Below are 17,287 nucleotides of genomic sequence, written 5' to 3' on the forward strand. Positions count from 1 at the left end.
ATTTGGCCTGTATTCTTCAGAAGAGATGCTCACCATGGCTTGTGGCAGGTTTTGTTTGGTGCAGTCAAAACTGAGCATGATGGGGTGCTGTGAATGTGTTCTCAGACATTCCTGGACCTGGCACCAAGCCCTCTCTGCACCTGACCATCCTGAGTCTCATTGGCTTGGCTGACCAGTCCATCTGTGGCAGGCAGCTGCATTTTGGTCACCCTTTGCTCTTGCCTCTGACATGCTTAGGTGCTCGAAGGAGTTTTTAGGTAGTGCAGGAAGCTATGGGCATGTTTAAACTTCTGAGTTTGGGGGGGGGGAAAGCAAGATGGGGAGTACTATGTCTTGAGGTGTATGTGATGCAAGCTAAAAAAAATTCTGCATTTACACATTTCCTATTTTAATTGAAAGTTAAGTCATTGGAATGAAACAATTGAAATGGGGTGTGGAGTGGTTGGCATTGTACTGAATACAAGTTTATGCCCCGAGTGTACCGTGTCTCCCTGGAAACTTTAACAACTTACTCGTGTGATGAAGCTGAGACTGTAGAGTCATTAGATGGAAGTGGGACTGTTTCAAATAATTTCCCAGTTCTGAATTTCCTGGCAATACAGAATTACAGGCACTGAAGCTACTGCCGTTATCTCAGATGCTTTGGCACCTGCCTGATGCTGCACAGGCTGAGGTTGCTGCCAGGCACTGCTGTGAGGAAGGGAAAGAAAAGGATTAAATCTGTCAGCATAAAACACTTCTTCTTAGCTCAGCTACTGAAGAGATAACACATTGGAGTCATTCAGATATTGGGTGCTGGAATTTTTATGGTCCTTAGTTTATAAACTACTTTCATGGTCTGAGGCAAACCAAATAAACACTGCTTTAATCAAAACCCAACCTTTTCTCCACTGCAGTTGCCCATGAAAGTTTCCCTGGGACCCTGACCCTTTGGTTGTGGGCAGGTGTTTACTTTTACAGGTGATAAGGCAGATCCTTGGCAAATACCTATTGCTTTGTGTGTCCTTCGGTATGCTGGGCAGGGGGCACTGGCTGGACGCAATGTCCTGATAAAAGCAGGCTCGCTGGCTTCAGGGCAGCTGGGGCTTGGGGCATACAGATATGTACACATGTGCATGTTGTGTAGACTTTGGGCAATGCTTTTTCCTGCCTAGGGTAGTAAAAAGGGGAGAAGGAGGGAGAAGGGGAAGGTTCCTTTTAACTTTTTCTTTTTTTTTTTTTTTTTTTTTTTTTAATTGGGGGGGGATGCATTTCAATAGAGGGCTGTGCGGTTTTCTTTTAGGTTTTGCTTGTGCCCGTGCAGAGCTGTCCTGTCTTGACCCGGGGCTAGCTCTGGGTTTAGCAATCCCTCTCATGTCTCATGCTGCGAATCCCAGGATCGGTATGTGCCTTAGCAGTTGTTAGTGCTTAAGAGTTGTTGGGTGGGCTGGGTTGGGTTATTTTGTTTTTCTAAGCTGAGAAAAAGAAGCACAACCAGCCCTTGTATCTTTTCTTCTTAGTTTGTATTGTTGCTTTTGGGCCAGTAGTTGTCAACACCTCATTCTCTTGCTGTCTGTGTTTGAATTACCCATTCAGACTGCTTTAGGTGGGGGAGACTGTGGCCTGTCCGGAAAGCTGCATATTTACTAGATCTTTTACTGGTAAAATCCAACTTTCTTCCCTCCCCCTCCCCCCCCCGCGCTGTCAAAGGGAAAAGAAGTTTGCTGTACTGGAGAGAGCAACAGTAAACATAACTGTGCTCAGCTGGTGTGAACAATAGCATTCTGTTATCTTGCTGAAGGTGCTGATTCTGTGAAAAATTGGGAGCACTTTGCCCTTTTTGTCCCTTTTTGAACTTTGACCAGTTGGTCAGGATTGATTATCAACCAGATGCTAATTGCACTGCTTCTCATTTCACTAAACAAAGGTGTGTTAGACAACGGTTTCTTGCTCTGGCCAAGTCTCCAGGACACGACCAGTGAAATAAAATAGTTGAGGAGGAAGCTAAGAGCTTACCTATGGAGCTGAGTGAGAAGGGAGGTGTGGAGAACAATGGATTCGTTCAAAATGAGGCTTTTGATGACAAGGAAACAGATACCAGTAGCCAAGAAGAAATGCCAAAACCATGTGCTGTTGATGTGAACCCGGTGGCTGAGGAAGACACAGTGCTGAAGCCTTATGCTGGGATGCCAAAGGAGGTCTTGCTGAAGTTCTCCAGCCAAGCCCGGTACAGAATCACCAGGGAGATTCTCTTCTGGCTCATAATTGCTGGTGCTGCTGCACTTGTGTGTGCTACGATTGCAATTATTGCTCTCTCTCCAAAGTGCCTTGACTGGTGGCAAGCTGGTCCTATTTATCAGATCTATCCTCGTTCCTTCAAGGACAGCAACATGGATGGGAATGGGGATCTGAAAGGTGGGTCAGTTTTCACTCTTGGTATGTACAAAGCTGTGTGTGTGTGTATGAAGAGCATAACCAATAGAAAAATACAGTCCAACAGACATAGCCACCCTAACGGAGAGGGGAAAGAAAAGTAGTCTGACAACATTAATGGTAACTCACATTGTCATGAATAAATCCAGGGGTTGCTTGCTCAAGTTGTTAACCCTAAGCCTGGAGTTAGAATGGATGTTATAATGGAGAGATGGGGCTGAGAGCAAGCAGCAACACAACTGCCATCAGAGTAAAATACCTCCACAAAACTGAGGTCAGTCAGGAGGATGGGCGGTGCTGAGCACTTTGTTGTTTGGCTGCTTTTCCTACAGAAGACTAAAACTGACAAAGAGGAGAGAAGGATGTGTTACTTCTTGTTTTGCTCGTGGTCTAGCTGTTTCTTAGCTCTTAAAAAAGCATGAACAATGCCACTTACTGGTAGCTTAGCTGAGACTGCCTTGTAGAAAGAGGCTTAACACCAAAATGGACAATACATTTCTAAACCAGAAGCACTAGCCACACTATGCTCTACTGGCAAGTGAAGAGCAAAAACTGTTTCTGTGGCTGCACGCCAGTAGTAGATGTTAGGAAGATGAAAATATTTGGGTTTAAAAATACTAGGGGAAGTTGCAGTGAGGTGTCCTTACAAAACACAACAGAAAAACCCCATAAGAGACTTTTCCTAAGTCAGGAAAAAACTGGGATCTTTACATTAACATTGTGCTTCCCTTTGGGTGGTCTGAGGATTAACTGATGTTCTTTGAAATGGGAAAGCAATGCTGTTACTGCTTTTTAACAAAATATAGGAGCTTGTTTTCAGAAGCGGGTGTTAAATTTATTAAACGAAATAGTAAATACTTTATAATATAGAATGTAAATTTGTTTTGATCTAACCTTTTTGATTCCTGCTTTATTTTCCATGTAAAATGGGCTTTGAATGGTTTCTATTCTGTGATATCATGCTATCCCTGAAGAAAGGTCAAGACTGTCCTGCTACCTGAGATCAGTAAAAACAAGGGATAGTTATGTATTGAGGAGACCTGTGTACCATCTCTGAGAGCCCATGCCAAACTTAAACAAAAATCTTTTGTCTTTTCTAAACAGATTATGCCTTTTTGTTTTTAAATAGGCATCCAAGAAAAACTGGACCATATTACATATTTGAATATAAAAACTATCTGGATCACCTCTTTCTTTAAGTCCCCTTTAAAAGACCTTGGATATGGAGCTGAAGACTTCTATGATGTTGATCCCATTTTTGGATCAATGAGTGATTTTGACAATCTGATTGCAGCCATACATGACAGAGGTAAGCTGCACCTCTGAGCAAAGTAACTCTATTAAAAAGGTGTACCTTACAGTGCAAGGTTATAACCTGAGATTTCAGTTTGTGCACCTGGCAATTCCCCCCTTGGTGGCATTGAGCAGAAGCAGATGGAGGTGCCAGCAAAGGGTACAAGTGAACTCCACAGCAACATGAGCTCTGGGATTGCAGTGTCCTGCCCTTTGGTGCCAGGGGAGTGCTGGGAGCAGGACTGAAGGCACAGGGAGCTGCAGCAGCAGCATTGGGTGGCTGCTTGTCCTCTGCAAGGCAAGGTCCCCTCCGAGGGTGTGCGTGGGTGGTGGGCTGGCACACCATCCCTGCTCCCTTGTGCATATGTTATGGGCATCCAGTCGGGGGATCAAGGCTGAGGTGCAGTTGTTTCTAACTGAACATGCAGGAACATGCACTTCCTTCCTGTAATTGCATCCTTGGTTTGCTGCGTTTATGCCTTAGACAAAATGTTTGCTCAGGTGTTTCTTCTTACAGCTGTTGAGCTGAAGGGAAAATGGTTTGCCAGTCCAAAAACATTTGAGATTTCAGTAAAATGTCTAGCCTTTAGGAAGGGTGATGAAGAATATGTATTCCCTGTTGCTAGACTGGTGAAGTGCCTTTCCCACCTGGGAGGTGTGAGACAGATGTTGAAGTCAGAGTTAGTGGAAGTGGTTCATAACAGCAGAAATCTGTTCTGATTTTTTTTCTTCACCCTTCCTTCCCTCCCAGGCAACATGCTGGGGGGAACAGTACCAGCAAGATGTCTTCCAGCTACTAGCAAACTTTAAGGAGTCTAACTGTTTTGATTTTTAAGGGCTGAAGGTGATAATGGATTTAATACCAAACCACACAAGTGACAAACACCGATGGTTTCAGCTGAGTCGCAACCGGACTGGGAAGTACACAGATTACTACATCTGGCAGGACTGCATGGAGGCTGCTGGTTCAGTCATTCCTCCTAACAACTGGGTAAATATGGGATGGGACACATGCAAATCCCAGGCTGGATGCAGGCTGCCACAGAGCAAAAGCAGCTGTAGCATGCTTGTCCCAGTGTATGCTGGGTTATAAGTGACAGCTGAGAGGTACAAACTGATGTTTCTACATGAGCTAGTGCAGATTAACATGTAAACCAGATGGGGGGGAAGTTCCTAATTTAAACAGAATTTTTAAAATTACTTGTGTTTCTTTACCTCAGTGTTAATCTTCATTCATTAAACAAACACAGAAAAGAGTAGTTGTGCAAGAGTTGTTCACATGTGCCCCCTTCTGTGTCTGGGTACTCTGCTCTAGAAACTTCATGTCAGCTCCTCTGAAATCGTAGTTGGTGAGGAAGGAAACAAAACAATGTGTTCTTGGCTTCTTTTTTTTTTTTTTTTTCTGGAAGGTGATCAGGCCAGAAAGTGTGTTGTCTGTTTCAAACAGATTTATTTGAAATTTGAACTGATAGGTGCATGTGTAAGAACTTGTATATTCTAAAAACTCAAGGTAGAATTAATACTTTGTACCAGTTAATATAATTTCTCTCTAAACTTAGAGTCTTAAGAGCTACCTTAGCTTTTGGGATCTTCTATTACAGAGATGATGATAAAGTTAACATTTTTAACATGCTGACTGTTGTTGGCGCTTCAAAGGGATAATACCAGATTGCAGAAAACTCTAAGTTAACTAAAGCCTTTTTTACTAAGTTTTAGGGAAAGCAATTCCAAAATAAATGCTCCCAGACATGTTTTCCCCCTCTATTCCAAATAATTCCCAATGAAAGTCTACTTAATAAAAAAAAATCCCCATAACATAGAACAAGAAACACATGTGGCAAAGCACAACTAAAGGGAGAGCACCTAATAGGAAAAAGAAATTAAAAACGTAAATACCAAAATCTACTCACAAGGTAGTCCATTGATTAGGCATTTTGTGCTTTATATTATATGCTTGTAATGCTGCACATTTTAAAGTATGCATAGAAGTAAATGAGGAGTTCTTATTCTCTCCTTCTCTTACATGAACAGGTGAGTGTCTTTGGGAATTCCAGCTGGCAGTTTGATGATGTGAGAAAGCAATGTTATTTTCATCAGTTTGGGAAAGAACAGCCAGACTTGAATTTTCGCAACCTTGATGTCCAACAAGAAATCCAGGTAAGTACATAACCCACTGCTGCTGACCCAACAGCAAAGCAGCTGTTTGTACACTTGATTTCTCTGATTATTTGTGATGCCCAATTTGCAGCCTAGGTGGAAGTAATTCAAGGATTGTAGCATATGTAAACAATTGAAACAAAAAACTGTCTAGAAAAACATTAAGTTTATAAGCAAAATTTAGGCTTTGTACTGTAATGCTTCCAGTATCTACTTTACTCCAGTCTTTTTAATTTAAAAGCAAACAAGGAACTGGCAAAAAAATCTGAATCAAATCATCCTTGAGTGGTAGTACAAGTGGTGTTGCAGTCCTCTGGATTTTAAGACAGGACAGCTACTGCGTCTTTTTGCTGACTTAACTCCCTTGCTCTCACAAGAGCCTGGCAAGATCTTGATGTTTTTCTTTGGAACAGGCTATTGTACTTCAAAAGGAGTTCCCTTTCCCTGTCCCTTCCCACTAAAGTCTATCTTTGCTTTGATGCTTCAGGACCCCTCTACTTTCCAGACTAAACTTATGTGCAAACTGTTCATACTTAGCTCCTTGTGAATCATACCTGTCCTTCAGCTGAAAGGGGTTTTTCCCACGCTTGTTTATGCTTATTTGGTTTTCAGGTCTTGTCAAGGTAGATTAAATGGGGAGGGATTTTCCAGTCTTCCCTGGAGAGGGACTCTCCATCTCTTTGTTTAGCCGCTGCTTAGTCCTTGCATCACTTCCATCCTGAGGTTTTTCTCAAATGCAGATGGCCAGAGTTTTAACAAATTGACCTGAAGAGATGTCTGGGCAGAATCCTGTACATTGGAGTAGGTGCTTCTCCCTCTAGGCCTCAGGATTTCTCTTAACTTGCTTTGAAGTTGGTGCTAGTACTCAAATAATGCAATATGACTGCTGTCTGGAGGCTGTTAACTGTGTACCCCTCTACATCATAAGCCGAGGACGAAGGCACTTCATGTTGTATCCAGGGCAACAATTAATGGAAGGATTGATATGGAAGGAAAAACTGCTTCTGCACTGAAGCCTGTGCAGAGCTGATGTGCTCAAGTGGAGAGAAGTTTTTATCTCTCTTGATACAAGGACTGTTAATTAGCCAGTCAAATGTGGGAATGGCACCTTGTTCTAGCAGAGAAATGTTTGTATTTTCAAGAAAGCTGAGGCAATGCTGAGTTGAATTACAAGGAGTGCCTGGGCTTGTGGATAAGGGAGAGAGTTTCCATCTGTCAACATGTCTGATGACTTTACAGAGGAAAAAGAGTGATGAGAGTGTTTTCACAGTGAGAGTGCTTTTACTATGGGAAGGTGGTGGTGCTCAGATGGAATCTCATGTCTGTCTGTCTGCATCATGTCTCCCAGAAGACAATGTAGAATTGATTAAAATATGGGGAAGTGGGCCTGAACATGGGGAGTCTGACAATTGCTGTTTCTTTCCCCCCCTTCCTTAAAGTTGTAGCTCATCAGGTAGTACAGCTACTTCAAGTGTTTCGATTTAATCCTTGAATGTTTACTACTTTGAACTGTTGAATTTTGGTGCATTTCTTGGGCAGTAGTCTCCACAGCTGCCCAGCCCTACTGGGGTGGTCTCACAAGCTCTGTGAAGCCTCTCCCCTCACCACATGAGTACTGCATGCACTTGAAGAAACAAATCACTACTGGTTATACTTTTTAACTAAATAATGAAACAAGACTGCTTTTGAGACTGGGTCTTTGAGGAACTCTGCTAGTAACCTCTCTGTGCCTTGATACTTCCCTCAATGCCATGTCTTGCCATTTGCACCTTTTTTCCATAGCATCGCACTTTTTAATTGTCTTGGCTAACTATTTTTTTTCATGGTACCCGACACATTACTGAGGCTCCAGTAGCAAAAAGATGACATGAAAACTAGTAAGTTTGGCCTGGTAACACCAGCCTTTGGTAAATGCTTATGAATGTCACATTGAAGAAAAATCTTTGTCTTGTATTTTAATTCAAAATCCTGTTCCAGAAGGTTAGGAGGACTGAGCAGGAAGCAAATGGACTTTTGCAGAGAAGCTTAAGTCTCTGGTTTAGCCATGCAAGGGCATGCAACAACAGGGAAACTTAGCAGCCAGCACGTTGTAGCTTTCTTATGTAAAAGGTGTAGATTGATCGTGGTGAGAACCATGTCAGTGCTTGATGTTTGCAGTGCTGATACCTGGTGCTGCTTTTGTGCTGAGCACAGGCATAAGTGTGGATGTTTTTGGGTAGATTCAGTATTGGACAGCCACCATACTGGAGCTGCTGCTTTCAGAATGGTGCCTCGAGAAAGTGCAGCTCAGTGAGGCAGAGTCTTTATTTGCCAAACAAAAATCTGTAAAGCTTCAGTGTGGACTAGTTCCAGTCCAGCCTATTCAGGCAAGTGTACTTCATACATTTTAAAAAAGGCAATTCAGTAGCTGTCTTTAAAAAATACATATAAAAAAAGATTTTTTTCCTCAGATGAAGACAAGTATCGCATCTAAAAGAACATTTGCAGAAACCACTCGAGGGACTGAACTTTAGACTTCTTTTGTTAAAACTAGAGCAATTGAAACTGTAGTAATATAATGGCTATTGAAGGAGGATATAATTTTACTAACAGTGACTAACCTCTCGATTTGATAGTGAAATTATAAATCAATAGCATTTGTAATTGTTGGATAATAATTTTTTGTGTTCCTGCAAATAAATAACCCTGAAAATAAAATAGAAAAAAAATCCTCATCAGTCAAATAAGAGAGAACAAATGTTTTAAGAGCTCTATTGTGTAAAAGAAAATTGGTGGCACGAGGTCTGTGCAGAACAACATATTCTTGCATATTTGAATCAATGTGTTCTAATTGTGTGCAGCCATGAAGGAGTATTCACCAACAACAGCGCTTAGCATGAGCCCAATTGTTTTGATGGATGAGATTAGAAGCATCTTTTAGCGAGTCACGCCCTGGTTTAGGTCTCCTGAATTATGGGAGAAGTTACAGACCAGTTGTTTTCTTTTTTATACAGGATGAAATAATAAGACCTACTTTATTTAGATCTTATTTGACCTTAGATCAACAAAATTCATTTTGACTTCTTGAAAAATTTGAAGTACCAATTTAAAAATAAATTGTTACATATTAATATTTCCTAGAAGGTTTAGCTTTCTTTTTAAGACTATACTGTTTCAAATGGGGTGGACTCACTTGAACTTCTCAATTTTTACCTTTGTCTAGGATATTATAAAATTTTGGCTCAACAAAGGAATTGATGGATTTAGTTTCAGCACTGTTAAATTTCTCTTAGAAGCAACGCATCTCCGAGATGAACCTCAAGTGAACAAGTCTCAAAATGGAGTAATGTATATGTTCTGTCTTTGCTTTTTTCCTGTGTTTCCTACAGAGACAAAAGAGTGTGTGTTTTTACTCTTTTGGGTCTTAATTGTGGCTGTAGGAAAACTAGGTCAGCCATGTCCCTTGGAAAATGGGTGGGCAGAAGGAACACTCACAAGAAAGAAGCCTGGTGGGCTGGGGCTGTAGGTCAGTGAGATACCTGCAAGCAGGAGCTCTATAGATGGAAGAATTGTCCATATACACTTTGTTTTTCTGTTCTGACGCTGTTGCTTTGAATTTTCTCTTTAAAATAATTTGCTTTTCAATTCACATTCTAAAAAGACAAATCTTGTGATTTTTAGTGGTTGATTGGTTGTCTTTGGGGAGCCTGCTACAGGAGGTAAGGTCAGAGATCTTGCCTGCTTGGGATTCTGTAGCAGTTACTAGCATATATTTCTTCTACATTGCAAATAAGAATTGGAGAAAAACTAAAAGAAAACCCCTCATATTGGCAGTATGTCACAGTGAGAAGTGGCCAGATGCACTCAAAAGCATGAACACTCTTACTTATGCTATTTGCTTTTGCTATGGTAGTGAACTTGGTGACGTTTCCAGATACTTTCAGCATTAAAATGCTGTTCCCTTGTGGAGGTGAGGATCACATAAAACTGGTCAGCTCCACAAGTGTTGTTGTTGTGGTACTTTATCAAGGCACTGTCCATCTTTCCAGCCTGGTGTGTGGCCACAGCACCTGCTGTGCTCGCTGCTGCAGATGGGCTCAGTTGGCTAGTGCTCCCCTCCTGGATGATGAGATCCAAAATAACAAGCCTTCTGCTGTTGTATCTTTAGAGTTTCTCAAGTGCAGCTCAGCTCTGCGCTGTCAGAGTTAGTATGCTAAACTCATTCCAGTTAAAATTTATGTGGACTGGTGCACTGTCTCAGGAAGGGATGGGAGGAACTTGGAGAGTTCTGAAATCTAAAATACTGATGGACTAATGGGAAGTACTCTATCCTTCTTTAAGGAGACTATCACAGCCTATTCCCAGCTCTACCATGACTACACAACCACACAGGTTGGTATGCATGATATCATCCGTAGCTTCCGTCAGACCATGAATGAGTTCAGCAGAGAACCTGGTCGATACAGGTAATCATTATTACACCTGCTGAATTTTTCTCCAATATTCATCACCTCCTGATAGCAATAAAATGGGTTTTTTAATATAATACACCACAAAAATGCACAAATCCTCAAATGCAAATAGTGGGGCATAGGCTATATTATCTCTTCCCCAGTGTGTGAGGAAAGGAATTGGCCCTGTTAGCTCTGCTCAGTCTATGGACTGTACAGGACTAAGCAGAATGGGCAATCACTCTGATCACAGAGACTCTGTAATTCATCAACCCTGTGCCTGCTCTACTGTGTAGTTTTAATAGTGCAGTTCAAGTCAGACACACAGTCAGAGATTGTTAAAGTCACAGAATGGTTGAGTTTGGTAAGGAGCTCTGGAGGTGCTCTGGTCCAAAGCTCCTGCTTATTAGAGCACCTAGAACTGGTTACCCAGGAATTTGTCCAGATGACTTTTGAACACCTCCAAGAATGGAAACTCTACTTTTTACTACAAGGAGTCTTTCCTCATAGGAGAGATCTTTCAGTCCCTGATGGGCTCAGTGGCTTCTTGCTGGACTCTCTCCAGTACATCCATGTCTGTCTGTACTGGGGAGCCCAGAACTGGACACCATGCTCCAAGTGTGGCCTCACCAGTGCAAAGCAGAGGGGGAGAATCACCTCTCTTGACCTTCTGGCAACACTCCTTCTAATGCAGCCTGGGATACCATAAGCCACCTTCGAGGGCACATTGATAGTTCATGGTCTACTTGGGGGCTCCCCAGGTCCTGTTTTGTGAGGGAAAGCTGGAAATTGCTGGAATGGGCCATGTGGATGTGAATTCAGAAAGATAAGACTTCAGGCAGATACTTTAGCCTTGTGTCCACTGTTGTAGATTTTTCATCTGCAATTTCCAAGAAATATTTCTCCTTGACTTCTTGTCTGCTTTACAAAACATTGTTTCTCTGTATTAATCCTTTTTGATGGGGAGGAGGGAAGTGAATGTAATGCTTAATGTTCTATATTCAACCATTCCTAGCTTCCTTCTCTTTTGTGCAACTAAGAATGAGCCAAAAAAGTTATTTGTGTACTTCTTTTTAGATTTATGGGTTCTGGTGATGATGAAAAGGAAGACATTGAAGCAACAATGATGTATTATGGAACAACTTTCATCCAAGAAACAGATTTTCCCTTCAATTTCAACCTAATGAACATGAAAAATCTATCAGGCAACAGTATTTTTGAAGCTGTTGACTTGTGGATGAAAAACATGCCTGTGGGAAAATGGCCAAACTGGGCTGTAAGTTCTAGACCAACTCTTACAGGAAGGGCTCGTTCCTGTTATGGTGATAGAAGCCCCACCCCACAGACACACACATTGATTTCAGTGGGATCAGCAGCAGCCTGAGCTCGTGACTGGGCTATGGTTGCTGTCCACGTGAAAGCTCCAAGCTGCTGCAGTTGCAGTTGTTGGCGCCAGCCGGCTCTCCCGCCCATCAATAATAGTTACACTCCCCATGCAACAGGGACAGAAGGGAATTTAATGATCATGCCTCTCCCTCAGTGTCTCCAGTGTAGGATGCGGCACTGGGTTAAAAGACTAGTGAGAATGGAATCAGTATAATTATCTTTGACCATAAACTGACTGACTGCAATGGATTCTGGAACCCTCCCAGGGCCAGAGCAGAACAGAGCAGGCAGCTGAGGGCAGTTAACTTAAAACCTGCTCGTTAGGAAGCACGTTTGGAATGTGTAAGGGATCTTTTCAAAACAAGCAGAGCAGTTTTCACACAGCAGAGAAAATGGCAGAAATCCGAGGGACTGTAATTGTGGAGAGTTGTTACTTGTTATCTTTCCATCACTTCTGCCTTGTGGTGCTGGCAGGACTTCTGTGTACTACATTATTTGGGACAGAAGTTTGTAATGGCACCAAGATAAGGATAAAGCACTTCACAGCCCTGGAGGGGAAAGGAATAGAAGAAAAAAATAATCTACTACCATGTGAAATTAGTTAAACAATTTCACATATGCATGACATTTTATAATGTTTGTTTAACAGAGTGATGTTTTCTTCAGGTTGGAAGCCCTAACGCTGCTCGGATTTCATCTCGCCTTGGGAAGGAGTATGTCAATGTTATGAATATGCTGCTTTTAACCCTGCCTGGAACTCCTGTAACTTACTATGGTGAAGAAATAGGCATGGAGAACATTGTATCAGAAAATGTAAGTGAAGAGCATGTGAACTCCGATCCTGTTGTTGTTTAGTTCCAAATAACAGAACTTTCAAAAACCCAGGAACTTTTGTTTTGTTAACCAAACCCAGGCTTTCTCACCGCTTAGATAGTTTTCCATGTGCCCTCATGGCAAAACCATTGGACCACATGCACAAATGGCCAGGTCAGAGATCAGAACCAAGGTCTGGATGTGGGTCTGAACTGCTAGATTTTAATTATGTTTCCTGATTTCTGCCCTTCTCCAGATCAGTCTTGCATGGTTTGCAGTGGTGTTGCTTTGCTTCCCTTCAGCAGGAAGGGCAGCAAGTGCCAACACTGGGCCTGGGCTAATGGTTAGGAGAGGCGTGTTACAGTCATGTGAGGCAAGGGGTGCTGAGTCACTATCTCCTTCCTCCCATGGAAGTACCCTAATCATTAGTTCAAAGGCCATTGTTTCTTTGCTGCAGGAAATCAGAGTTCATGAGAGATTGTAGCTACAGTCACCATCTCCTGCAGACCTTTTTACTCTGACTACAGAAAGGCACCTAAGCCACACCCATCTCCAGTGTGCCCATGCCCAGAAGGCATCTGCACAAAGGGGAGGGTGCCTGGTGGCAAGCAGAAGTGACTTTTGGTTGTCATGCTTAGTCTGTTCCTAAAAGGAACAGCTCACCTCTGCCTCTCATGACCATTTTTGAGCACTATGAGAATGTGGTCCTGTAGCAGATGCTGGTTTCACTGTGGAAAGCCTCTGTTAGGGAATGAGACAGCCTCTGACATGTTATGAATGGTGTTGGCTAGCTTTGTATCAAAGGGAAAGAGGTATTTGAAGCACAGGATCACCTCCAGGTTTGTCTGATTCAGATGTGAGGAAATGATTCTCTGATTTAAAAGGAAATCTCATTTCCTCTGAGAAACACCTAGGTCAAAGGATCTCCTGCATTTTCTTGCTGCTGCTGCTTACTGCTGACAGAGTGATTCTCTTCAGAAAAGTGGCTTGCCTCTGGCTCCTCAGGGTTCACTCTCTTTTAGTGGCTACCCTGTGGCTCACGGCTTTGGAACAATGCAAACCCACCCCTCACTCCATTTGGAAAGGAACGTTCCCTGATTATTGGGTGTCTTTGAAAGATGGAGAGTATTTGCTCAGGATATAGTGTTTAGGCCCAGCATTTAAAACACTTCAGGAGACACTGAAAGAGGTAAAAATGAGAGGCAGCATTACTAGTGTTGAAAACTTAGGATTTTTTTTCCTCCTGCTTTTCAGAATATGCTAAAAAGGAGAAACCCATTATTTGTAATGTCACAAAGCAAAGTGACAATTTCTTTTGTTAGGCTGCTATTCTGACAGATTGTATTGAAAAGTGCCCTTTATATGAAAAACAGTTTTCATAGAAAACAAACACTCAAAGTATGTGCAAAATATTTTATGCCCTCTTATATCATTAAATTTAAGTGTCAGATCTTTTGGCAGCTCTTCAATAACAATGAGGAAGCTTTTTCAGAATTTTTCTGAATTCTTCAAAATGAGAACTTCAGACTTTTTACATCGACAGTTTTTAATCAGCTAAAAGCTGGTTTTCAATAGTTTTGCACTTGGAAATAATATTTTTATCTTTCTAACACAAACAATCCTGTCCAAACTGTACCCCTTGCAAATGTAATCTTGGAGAGTTCTAAGGAGAAAGGTGTGATGGTTACAAAAGAACAAGACACTGAACAGCATTTATTAGTTGTTTACTGTTATTTTAACAGCATCCCTTCTTAGGACTCATTACCTCATATATTCACTCGATGCATATCTAGATATTTGTTAGAATATCCTGGCTGTCATTAGTAAACTTTTATCCAACCATCTGTTGCAAAGGATGACAACTCTAGTAGAGTTGTTTGGGAATTCCACATTTTACCAGTGATGCTGTATCTGAGACCATCCACTCCCCTCCATTTCAGGAACTGTCTTGGTTCTTATTTTCTCCTCAGAGTTGGGGCAGGATTACATTCTCCTTATTAAATTTTAACTTAAACCGAAGAAAGCAATACTGAAATGGTGAGAATTTGGGAGATGTGAGAACATGCTATTCAAAGAATACCTTTTCAATATGCTAATCAGCACTTTATTTTCTAGGTGACCTTTCCAGAGAAATCCCCCATGCAGTGGGATGGAGAAGTTAATGCTGGTTTTACTGAAGGCAACAGTAGCTGGTTACCTGTTAACTCCAACTATGAAAGTGTAAATGTGGAAGTAGGTATCTGCATGTGTGACAAATTAATGGTTTAAAAATATTTTAACGTATCTATTGTCCTCTGGCTTCCTTTTAGTAGTGAGCATTGGCAGTAAGAACAGACTCAAGGGGAAAAAAAGGACTGAATCCTCACAAGTTTTATTAGAAAAGGAATTCCTTGCACCAGCAAGGAGCCTACTTCATCTATATTCATTTAAGCAGAGCAACTGCAGTTGTGATGTTGATGTGGCAACTTGGCTTTTTAACATCCTTTTAATCCTTTTAATATTTGTGCTGGTTTAAAAGTAAACCAGTGGGAGAAATGAACCCAACTTTTTACAAGTCAGAGCTACAATTTACTAAGAAGATTACAATACAATGATAGAGAGAAAACTGGTTTTAACCCCTAAAGACAGATGTATAACCCAGCACCCTGGGACAAAAACAGAACAGTGTTCATCAGCCCCTGTGCTGAGCACTACACAGCCCCTCTGGATGCAAAGTAGAAGGAAAGGAAAAGCTGTTGGTCCAGATGATGATTGCAGTCCTGTTGAAGTCCTGGTCCTTCTCTTGATCCAATGAGTGGTACCAGAAGTCCCCACACCTGAAGTTTATATATGCTCAAGTTCAGGTGGCAACGTCCAGTACGTCCCCCAGGATGGGGAGTTTCACAATGGGTGATTTAACTCTGTGAGTCATGGGATATTTTTGCAATCTTTGATGGTCTAGTTGTTGCAGCTGTTTATGTCCATGGGCCACCAGTCCAAGGTGGCCCATTAGCAGAGATGACCCCTCAGGCTGGGTGTGAAGATGTTAATGCCTTTCTGGAGGGGAGTTATCACAGCTGAGCCATTGGTGTGAAAACAAAAGATCACTCCCCTGCCTCACAGGGTTTCTTTAGCTTGTAGCCTGAGGTGTCAGGTGTGCCCTGGGCAGCTGCTGCAAACAATTCATTTATTAACAGTCCATCAGAAATGACACAGAGGGTGTAGAATACAGTTTTGGTTATACTCACATAGGGATAAACTGGTCCCGGCCCCTGTAACTAGGACAATATTAAATTGGAAACGGGTCTTTTTTTCCCCCCCATTTCTGTTGCCACAGAAAGCACTGTCTGTGTAACAAGAACTTAACACAGACTATCTCTAACACATGTAGAGCACTGAAGCAAAGAGATTTTGCTGACCTACAGTGCTGACCAGAATTGAAGACCAGAAAAAAAAATCTAAGATATCAAAAATATAAAACATGAAATAAACCCTGTGACTTCAGTAGATTAGACTCAAAGAAAAAGGTTCAGAGTCAAGCTTTGAATGGCTGCAGCTTTCTCCTGAATCAGCAGTGCTGAAAGGAGGCTGTGGGAGAAAGCAATAGCGTTAGTGCTGGGGAATCATTGTGTCTAATAACCCGTGTCTCTGCCATTTCACAAATGCCTGGTAAGTGTGTGAGAAAAAGCAGTTTTCCAGTGAAATTTGTGGACAAATTTGAAGAGAGAGAATTGTCAAAATCCAATAGGCGCGTTCTCAGCAGACTGAGTGGGCATGAGAGGGAAGCTGCATTCCCTACATGCAGTGCCAAGAACTGACCCTGTTCACACTGACTGTTGCAGATCCAGAGCGCCTGGTCCAACTCAACCCTGAATTTGTACAGAGAGCTGACGCAGCTTCGCAACAACGAGCTCCCCATCAATCGGGGCTGGATGTGCTACATCTGGAATGACAGTAACGTGTTTGTGTATGTGAGGGAACTGGATGGGTTAGACAGAACCTTCATGATGGTCCTCAACTTCGGGCAGGAATCGACAATAGACCTGACAGCTATAGTTCCTAATCTTCCCTCTCAAGCTGTTATAAGGCTAAGTACTAATTTTAGCAATGCTGGTAAAGCTGTCTCCACCAAACTAATTAAAACTGAAATGGGAGAAGGCCTGGTCCTCGAATATAAAACAGCAAAGCCTGTCCATACTATGGAAGCTTTTCAAGGGAAGTGTTTTGTGGCAGAAAAAGCTTGTTATTCCATGGCCTTAAATTTACTCTACATGAACTGTTAAGTACAGGAGTAGAATAACTAAGCTTTTGTGTTAATTTAGAAGATATTGGTTTCAAGGAAATGCTAAAAACATTCAGTTTTCTTTGGCTTTTCAAACTTTGTACAAAATAACCTGAAAACTAAAACAGACACCTAATGCCTTGTATGTGAATTGGTGATGAAAAGGAAAAAGTATGGTATAAACTCCCCTTTAGGATCTCTGGAGAAGAAAAGTAAACCTATAAAAAACTGTCCTGTTAAAGTGTGTGTATTTTTGGGAGGAAAGACAACAGTTGCTTTTTGGGTGCTACCTCTTACAGTTGCTGGTTATTAAGAGCTCCAGAGCCTGTGGCAGTTCATAATAAATGTTAACAAATGTGTAGATTTGTGAAACTTATTCTAAAGGGGTGGCCCTGTATTTGTTAAAGCAGGTAAACACAAGCAGGACTGATATATATGGTTGTGGTGTCTTTTCTCTCAACTCTAACAGCTCTGATTATCCTCAAAGTTAGTAAGGAAAAGAACAAAATATAGCTAATACATCTAATTCTACACT

General features: G+C 41.8%; 1 protein-coding gene across 1 annotated transcript; it reads left to right on the forward strand.

Moving 5' to 3' along the window:
- The first annotated feature begins 1,721 nt into the window (after positions 1 to 1,721).
- SLC3A1 (solute carrier family 3 member 1) lies at positions 1,722 to 16,981 on the forward strand. Its single transcript, XM_008932904.3, has 10 exons — positions 1,722 to 2,394; positions 3,542 to 3,721; positions 4,542 to 4,696; positions 5,737 to 5,862; positions 9,065 to 9,184; positions 10,183 to 10,307; positions 11,370 to 11,568; positions 12,345 to 12,491; positions 14,607 to 14,723; positions 16,313 to 16,981. The coding sequence occupies exons 1-10, from the start codon at positions 1,998 to 2,000 to the stop codon at positions 16,751 to 16,753; spliced, it is 2,007 nt and encodes a 668-aa protein (XP_008931152.2). The 5' UTR covers positions 1,722 to 1,997; the 3' UTR covers positions 16,754 to 16,981.
- Positions 16,982 to 17,287: the final 306 nt, after the last annotated feature.

Source organism: Manacus vitellinus, unplaced genomic scaffold (genome assembly GCF_001715985.3).
Source record: "Manacus vitellinus isolate BGI_N305 unplaced genomic scaffold, ASM171598v3 scaffold_8_pilon, whole genome shotgun sequence".
Lineage (NCBI taxonomy): Eukaryota > Metazoa > Chordata > Aves > Passeriformes > Pipridae > Manacus > Manacus vitellinus.